The sequence below is a fragment of the Condylostylus longicornis genome, unplaced genomic scaffold (genome assembly GCF_029603195.1).
Source record: "Condylostylus longicornis isolate FDR11 unplaced genomic scaffold, ASM2960319v2 ptg000040l, whole genome shotgun sequence".
In the NCBI taxonomy this organism is placed as follows: Eukaryota; Metazoa; Arthropoda; class Insecta; order Diptera; family Dolichopodidae; genus Condylostylus; species Condylostylus longicornis.
This window is the reverse complement of record NW_026578009.1, coordinates 8195697-8204522: the sequence shown is the minus strand read 5'-3', so window position 1 is coordinate 8204522 and position 8826 is coordinate 8195697. Positions and strand designations below refer to the sequence as shown.

Below are 8826 nucleotides of genomic sequence, written 5' to 3'. Positions count from 1 at the left end.
TTTTTTTTGCTCGAAATATGAAATTGATTCGGGTAGTTAGCGAACACATCTGCAAAGGTAAATGGTTTGGTAGTGTGAGTAAGAATTTTAAAAGTTTGAAAAAGCCTGTTACACATGAAATGTCAAAAAGATATTTTGAAGTTTGTTCGACGCTTTAAATTAATGCATTTTACATACATATCTTTGAACAAGCTTTAATTTTTAAATTTTATATATGCACATACATACTTACTAATTTAAATTTGTTCGATTTTTGAATTTTGACATACCAAATATAGGTGTTATCACACTTTTGTAATGTCAAAAATCTGATTAATTACTAGTAAGTTCACATTTGTTTTATTTATCTCACTTTCAATCCGAAACCAAGCCATGTGTGACTAGATTTATTTGGAAATTTGAAGATACCTGAGTTTACTTCATGGTCAATTTTTTACATATCGATTTAAAATATGTTAAATTTTGAAAGAATATACATATTTAAAAATTTAAATATGTAGTAAACAAAAATTAATTTTATAATAATTCTGCGTTAAATAATAATACTTTTATTAATCAATACAAAATTATTTCTCTTCATACGACGTATAATAATATGTGAGTAAAATTTATTCTAAATATAAATTAACTACTTTTTTAAAAATAACTATTTAAATTTCAATTAATTATGTATGTAGTCATATATTAAATATATAACTATAAAAGGTATTATTTACATTCTTAATTTAAAAAGTTACATAAAACAAATAAAATAAAAAAGAAACAATACGCATAACGCACAAAAGCAAAAATATGTTAAAAATATTTTAACTAAGTAAAAAACACTAGCAAGTTATAAAATATTTAAAATAAAATCCTTGAATTTTTTTTTTCAAAATTGGCAATGTCAAGTTTTGCTTATAATACATGTTCCAGTATGGCAATGTAAACTTGAGCTCATTCGAGCGTCAATTGAGCGCGTCAATTTGATTGATGATCAGCTGAAAACATTTTTGTTTTATCTCGATAGTTTTCTGAAAAAAAAAAGCCAACAACGAAAAAATTATAATTTTATAAAATTAGTTCTTTAGTTTATAAGAATACCATAATTACGTTGAGAATGTCCTTAAATATACTCTGTAAGAAACTGGGTTACTAATATACAAATAGTTTTAGGATGAAAACACATTGGTTTAAATTTCAATAAACATAAAAAGGTGAGCTTTAAAAGAAAGTTATTAATTTGATAAAGTTATTAATTTGATAGGTATATAAAAATGTCGATACTAAATAGTAACAAATGATACTCAATAATACAAAAGAATAGTGGATTAAATTTGATTGTTTATTTTTTAATAGTGAATAATTTGCTGCAACAATGAAATACAAAATACTAAGTTGGATATTGGCAATTGTTGCTGTGTTGACTCATGTTTTCGGTTTGTTTAACATAATCCTGTTTGTACTTCTTATTCTTTTATTTTTATTTGGGTAAGTGTTAAAAAAAAGAATGGTCATAACATTACAATAATTATCATTAATTTAATATCATTCCAATTTTAGCATGCTAATAATTTTGTATACTAATGGTGGTGATCCAGAATTATGGCAAAAAGAAATGCTTAAATTTTTAAAATATTCTGAAAAGTCTAGTAATCCATTGGAATCGACACCAGAAGGCCAACGACTTGGCCTGAACTTGGGTATTAATGCTTTTAAGATAATCTTTATTTCATTATAATTTTTTTTTACTAAACTCAATTCTTTGTTTGATAAGGTTTTTTTTTTTGTTTGCACAGTCTGTGAAATCCGAAGCAAATAGTCATACATGATATAGAATATACACTATAATCTGTGAATGTATATTTGGTTCATTATTATAATTATTTATTATCATTAAAAAATTTCTTAAACATAATTAAAAAATATTCATTAGACATTTAAGATGATATTTTAAATTTTTAAAGAAAGCAGATGAATATTTTTTAATTGTGATGACGTATTCTTATAATGTGATTGATAACTTGTCTATAACTAAATTTTCTGATAAATATTGTATAGAATTATAATACAAACACAAATTACGGACTATTCAATTGTACATAGTATGTATTATTATTCAAAAACAATTCAAATATTCAAAAGCAATTTAATATTCAATTTCAGTACGATTTGCTAACGATTTCTGTAACATTGTGCATACTCGTATTATGTAAAACAATTTTTTTTTATACATTTTAAAACACATTTTTAATTTATTTTCACGTTCAAATTGCATGCTGCTGTGTTTGCTGTATTTAAGTTATTCAATTATTAATCAAATTCGGCAATAACAAAATATCTATTTTCAGTTTTATAAACATACTACATATTATATTTAATTATTTAAATTTTTTTTTGCTTTACCAGTTCTTTTTAACAAAGTAAGATTTTTCTTTTTTTTATACATAGTTAATGTATTGTTTTTACTATTGCAAAATATTCATACATATATATATATATACATGCATTCATATAAGTAATTTATTTTTGTTGTAATAATTTTTATATCTAAATGAAATCCTTAAAATCTTTTTCAAAAACTATAAACAAAAAATATAATCCAAAGCTGGTGATCAGAAACAAATTTTATTAATCGCACCTAAAATTAAAATTCAAACTGAATCAAAAAAATCGTCAAAGAGTTCTGCACATAAGCAGCAGCAATTTATTCATCATCCATTGCTGTTTGGTAGTAGTCATCATCCATTGGAGATGACAACTACTACAGCATCACCATCGCCCTCCTCTGGTCATAAAAAAAGTTTCATAGATTCAGGGATTGAAATGTTATTTAAAAAGACTGGTAAAAGTTCTGCTATAAAAGAAGGTCATCATTTAAATTTAGAAAGTCAACATCCTAGTTCGAAATCGTCTGGAGCACATGCATGTGGGGGAGACACGGATAGAAAATGGAAACCATTTGAAACAATAAAAATTTATGGTGATAAAAAGTTTGGTGGAAGTCAAGAAAAAATTAACAAAGGTATGTTTTTCATTGACGAGATTAGGAGAGGATAAGGAATTATAAAAAAAATTCGCTGATATGTATATATTTTGTTGTTAATACTATTACTTAAATACTTTTCATTAAACATATATCTTCTAAAAGTTTTTTTATAAATAATTAGTATTAATTGAGTATTTTAATTTGCGAAAATTTGTAAATTGCTTAAAAATTTCTTACTGGTCCAATGTTAAAAATAAAAAAAAATTGTATATATGTATGTATATAAAGCGAACATAAGAAAATATTTATTTAAAAAATAATTTAATAATTTTATTACATATCTTAAAAACAAACAAAATTTAAACATTTACCAAATTTACAACAACAGTTAATGTTTTGAACAAATTAATATTCAATCACATATACCCCCAATTTGTGCTATTAGTCAACAAAAAAAATTGATTTATTTATTACTAACTTACTCATATGCAGTCACTCTTTAAACTATTTTGTAATTTACGAAAATTTAAGTTTCTTACTAAAAGAAAATGATAAAATAATACTGTCCACACTAAATTTGGTGTTTTTAATAATTATGTTTCTAGTCCTCCAAAAACTATAGTAAATAGTTTTAAATTTTTAACAATCTAATATATAAAAAATCACACATACATATTTACATATATCTAACGAAATATTAAATTATTGTAGAAAACATTCAATTTGGTGAAGATATAGCATCTGCCAGTTCCACACATTCCAGTTCTTCCAATTTATCTGGCATACAACCTTACAATTATACTATTACAATAGAAAGCGACGCACATTTATTAGATGAACATGGATCACCCAAAAAGAAATTTAAAGCTATGTTAACTGGAAATAAAAAAATTGATCAACTTTTACATACTATTATTGATTATATAATCCGGGATTTTATTGATTCATGGTTTTGTTCATTATCTGACAACAAAGAATTCGGTGACTTTCGTGTACGCAATTGTATAGAAGAAAGTGTAACAAATATTTGCAACCGTATTAAAAATGTAGAATGGATTCCTTTAATGACAACAAAGCTAATAGATGACATCGCAGTTCACACAAAATTCTACCGCTTGGCAAATCAAGCTATCAGATCTGAAGATAAGACGAGTGATTCATCTTTACCGCAAAGAAAAAGTAAAAAAAACCAACATAAAAGAAATAAAAGTGATACAGATCTCAATTGGCATTTCAGTAATTATAAATTTTTTTTTTCTGTCCTAACAATATTAATTTTTCAGCATTTTAATTAAAAAATTGTTTAAATGATTTATTAAAACACAGATCAGTCATCCGCAAGCCAAAAGAGTGTTGCTAATTCTAAATTTTACTTAGAAGTTCCAGACGAGAAAGTCCTTTTAGATCCAGAAGCAAATTTGCTAAATGCCTTTTTTAACCAATGTGATCAATTTAGAAAAGAATGTAGTGACGAAATAGCATTAGAAAGTAATTACAATTTCGTTAAATATATGTATATATTTGATTATTAAATTATAGTTTATAAAAATTGTTCTCAAACAACTACGATTGCGTCAAATTTAATGCTAATTCATTTTTTTTGTATTTTGTTTTTAGAGTATTTAACCCGTATAACAGAAACTATTTTGTACTTTACATTGCCAGAGGAAGATTTTGCATGTATTCCCTTAAGAACATTTTTAAGTACTTTATTAGCCAATGTTGTATTAAAACCCTTTTTAAAAATGGTATCAGATCCTGATTTTATTAATTTAGAAGTTGCCAAATTGGTAAGTCAAATTGAAATTTTTAACAAAAGAGCCTTTTAATTTGGAAAATTATTTTATTGATTCAGATTGCTAAAGACACATTACCTGTAGAATACTTCATTAAAGCGCTTCAACAAAGTAATGATCTTTCAGAATTACGTGCATGTAGGCAATTGATAACAAAAGAAATGAATGAGGTTAATAGAATTTTGCAATCAACATTATAATGTTTAACTAGTTAAAGTTTGCCATATTTTATTTCAGAAATCTAAGGAACCATTGAAGGCAAAGGATTCTTCAATTATGTCCGAAATAAATAGTTTACGAGAAGCTCAAAATATTATAGATAAAAGAATAACTCAACTACAAAAAAAAGATACATTAGCACACGATGAAGTCGATAGTGATATTGGGGCAAAAAAGTTGCCTATTTTAACATTGGATGAGCTTTTATTCAAGGAGTTAGCACGATCATATTTTTTAGATTATTTAAGTACTCTTAATTTGCAAAAATATGTGATATTTTATTTAAGAGCTGACGGTGAGTTTTATTTTTAAAATTTCAAACATAAAAAATTTTCAAATTTTACTTCTTATTTTGAAACATAGAATGGAAGTGCATTGCCAAACATTCAATAGTTGAATTACAAAGTAACCGTAGTAAAAGTTCAAAAGAAGAAATTTATTGTAATTTAAAGGAAAGAGCTCAAAACATTTATATAGAGGTGAAAAAATAAAGCAAAACATAAATAATTTTTATATATTTGATATTACACTTTTTAGTACCTGCAAGCTTCATCTAACAATTTCATACAAATAGACCAAGGATTAATAGAAGCACTTTCAATTAAGTTGAAAGATCCAACGATAGTTCCAGAGCCAGTGTGGTTTGATTCAATATGTAAATTTGTTTACGAAAAGTTAAAAAATGAAGAGATATTTTTGTCAAAATTTTATCAAAGCACATCTTATAAAAAATTGCTTCGTGAACTAGAAGTATGTGTTGATGACGTTAGTACTCATTCATCTCATGATATACTAGGAGGCTATTTAGACAATTATAGTGAATTTCCTGAACATTGTTTGGGAAACTTGGGCGGTGGAAGTGGTGGTAGTGATTCTAATTCTGGTGATATAAATTTTGATGATGATATGTTAGATTTAGTCGTTCATACAACAAGCGGTAGTGGTGGAACAGGTCCTCAAATGCAAATTCAAAATATCGATCCATTAAGAGCGGACCAAACTGATCAAAGCGTATTACCTTTCAAATCAAATAAATATCCGTCTGTTCAGATTCCTCCAGCAATGCCAAAGCCTTCAAAATTAGATGGAGCAAAAGTAATGACACCAGATTTGCTTGATATAACGTATAAACATTCCAGATCACATAGTGATTGTACTGGTATAAATCCATCAATGTTTTCTGATTTAAGTGATAGCGGTAGTTCAAATCAATCTTTAAGTCCTTATCATGGGCAACATTTACAATTATCAGAAGAGCAACAACAACGCGCAAAAAGTGCCCCCACACAAAGAAATCATGAACAATATTTGGCTAGCCGTCCAAAAATTGCTGCAAAAATTATTAATACTGCTATACTAAACGAAGGTCAATATGCAGTATATGCGGTCCACGTTACGGTAGTTGAAGACAAGGAAGAAAAAAGTTGGCACATTTACAGAAGATATTCTAAATTTTTAGAACTAAAAAAGATGCTGGTTAAAAAGTATCCACAAGTAGCTCGGTTACCTTTCCCAGCAAAAAAAGCTTTTCAAAATACACAAAGAGTCGTTTTAGAGCACAGAATGGTTTTGTTAAATGAATTTTTAAGATTTTTATGTGAATGGTCAGAGAACAATGCTGGCTTAATGAAAAATTTGCGAGATTTTCTGGAACCAGACACGGATGATCGGAAAATTCACGGTGGAGCTATGGAAAGAACTGTATTCACTTTTGAAATTTTTATAAACATCGTTTCATAAAGCTTGTCTATTTTTTTTAGATTGAAACACTAGTAAACCCTTTGAAAAGTGGAATGCGTACAATAAGAAGTATGCCAGATACATTAGTAGGTGGTTTCTCAAGAATGTTACTTGGAAAAGGCCCTCTAAAGGAACAAACTTTGCTTGAAATTAATATAGAGGTTTGGTTTTTATTTTGAAATTATTTGCATTTTATTTAATTATTATTAGTTTGTTTTGTCAATAATAAAGATTAAGTCAATGAGCAAATATAATTTTAAACAACACTTTTAGCAATCGGAATACCCGGCACTAAATTCGGCAATTCACTTACTAGATGAAGTATTTGATTTGCAAGCCAGATCACAGTGGTTACGTCGTGGTATAATTAATAGAGTGTTAGGAGCACCATGGGTTAGTCAAACAGCTAATAAAAAAATTGTCCACCACGCTAAATCCTTAATTGAATTAGAGAAAATTGAACAGTTGTTGGGAAGCGTAATGTAAATTTTTAGTTTTTATTTCGTAAAAATAGTAAATATTTATAATTTTTTTGATTCTTTCAGTAAAAGTATATGGCCGGATGGTAAATCATTTCGTAAGAATTCACCTCGTGACGATACTACAAAATTACGTACTAGAGTTGCAGCACAAATGTCATTATTCACTTTATTATTTGATGATTTAAAACGTGTAGTTGGCTCAGAAACTACACGTCACGGTCTTTTAAATTTATTTGAAATGTGGCAACATGGAAAACTTAATTTACGTTTAGCTTTGATATTATTAAATGATGTATTAACATGTGTGTATAAAGTTGAGAGTATGACTGCTCATGTCCAGAAGGATGAATATTAGAAATTTAGAACATTATTATAATTATAAGCATAAAGAAATTACTATATATTATACGATATTAAAATTAGATTAAAATATTTTTTTAAAAAATTGTAATTTATATGTATTTAGGATTGTGCAATTATTTAGCTGAAATTTTATTTTCAAATTGTATTGTATGTAAAATTGTAAGAATTTAATTTATTTAAATAAGTTAAGATATATTTGATAATTTTGATGTAGTAATTTTGCTAATTTAATAACAATTTATTTTTACCATTTTAAGTAATATATTTTAAAAAAGAATGTTTTGTATTAAAGTTTACAGGAAATATTTTTTTAAGTGCAATAGTGTTATACCGTTTATTATACAATATAGCAAAAAGTTCAATTGTAATAAATTTATTTGAAAACAAAAGAAAAGAATTTTCTTTGTAAATTAATCATGGCAAACGTTTTCATAATTAAATTTTAGTTTTGCTTTTCGTTTATTATACAGGGCCGGGAGGGCAATACTTGAATGTGTGAAAAAGGATACAAAACAAAAGAGGCTAAATGAAAATATCAAATAACATAATTTACATATATTTGTATATTTTTTAAATTTAAAAAAACTTAACGAAAATTATCAACTGAAATGCATACTATCCCCACCTCCACAGAAACCAAACAATATTTATTATAAAAATTATTTTACGATAATGTTTCATAAATTATTAAAATTATTTTTTTAATTATGATTTATAAAGTATTTGAAATAAGTTACTAAATTTTAACAAATTGAACAACATAATTCAAGGTAAATTAATATTTTAAATGTTAATAAAGATGAAGAAAATTTACTGAAAGGATTCGAATACTTTTAATGGATTGATTAACTTAAATCAATTCCATTATAAAACTCTTTTCAAACTAGAAATGCATATATTACATAATTAGTTATTAAGATCGTGATCGTGTAATCTCGCTTTTTTACTCAGCAAGTGAGAAGATGATAACTTACGATATGAGAAGATGACTTACAAAATGAGAAGAATTTTTCCGTACTGCGTATAATACAATGTATACATATTAAATTTAGGTAATCATTATTTATTCATTTTATTTTTGTAAGTGATAAGTTCAGTCGATATTTAAATTTGATAAATTCACGTGATAAATAATCGAATAAAAAAATTGCAAGAATCCAATTGTAAAAATATGTAAGAGATATACAATTATGCTGTAAAGCATTTTGTATGGGATACATACATTTTGACGACACAATGATAATATAAATTTAATTAC

General features: G+C 26.0%; 1 protein-coding gene across 3 annotated transcripts; it reads left to right on the top strand.

Annotated features, from left to right (window-relative positions):
• The first annotated feature begins 972 nt into the window (after positions 1–972).
• Positions 973–8011, top strand: LOC129609540 (sorting nexin-13-like). 3 transcript variants are annotated; one of them, XM_055521512.1, is made up of 14 exons: positions 973–1196; positions 1339–1470; positions 1543–1682; positions 2588–3004; positions 3680–4147; positions 4295–4456; positions 4586–4758; positions 4824–4934; positions 5002–5278; positions 5347–5462; positions 5521–6684; positions 6744–6884; positions 6997–7205; positions 7269–8011. In XM_055521512.1, the coding sequence occupies exons 2-14, from the start codon at positions 1358–1360 to the stop codon at positions 7558–7560; spliced, it is 3783 nt and encodes a 1260-aa protein (XP_055377487.1). In that variant the 5' UTR covers positions 973–1196; positions 1339–1357; the 3' UTR covers positions 7561–8011. The 3 variants fall into 3 exon arrangements, with proteins under 3 accessions (XP_055377487.1, XP_055377486.1, XP_055377488.1); XM_055521511.1 differs by having other exon boundaries at positions 974–1196; positions 3680–4204; positions 7269–8010; XM_055521513.1 differs by having other exon boundaries at positions 974–1196; positions 2867–3004; positions 3680–4204; positions 7269–8009.
• Positions 8012–8826: the final 815 nt, after the last annotated feature.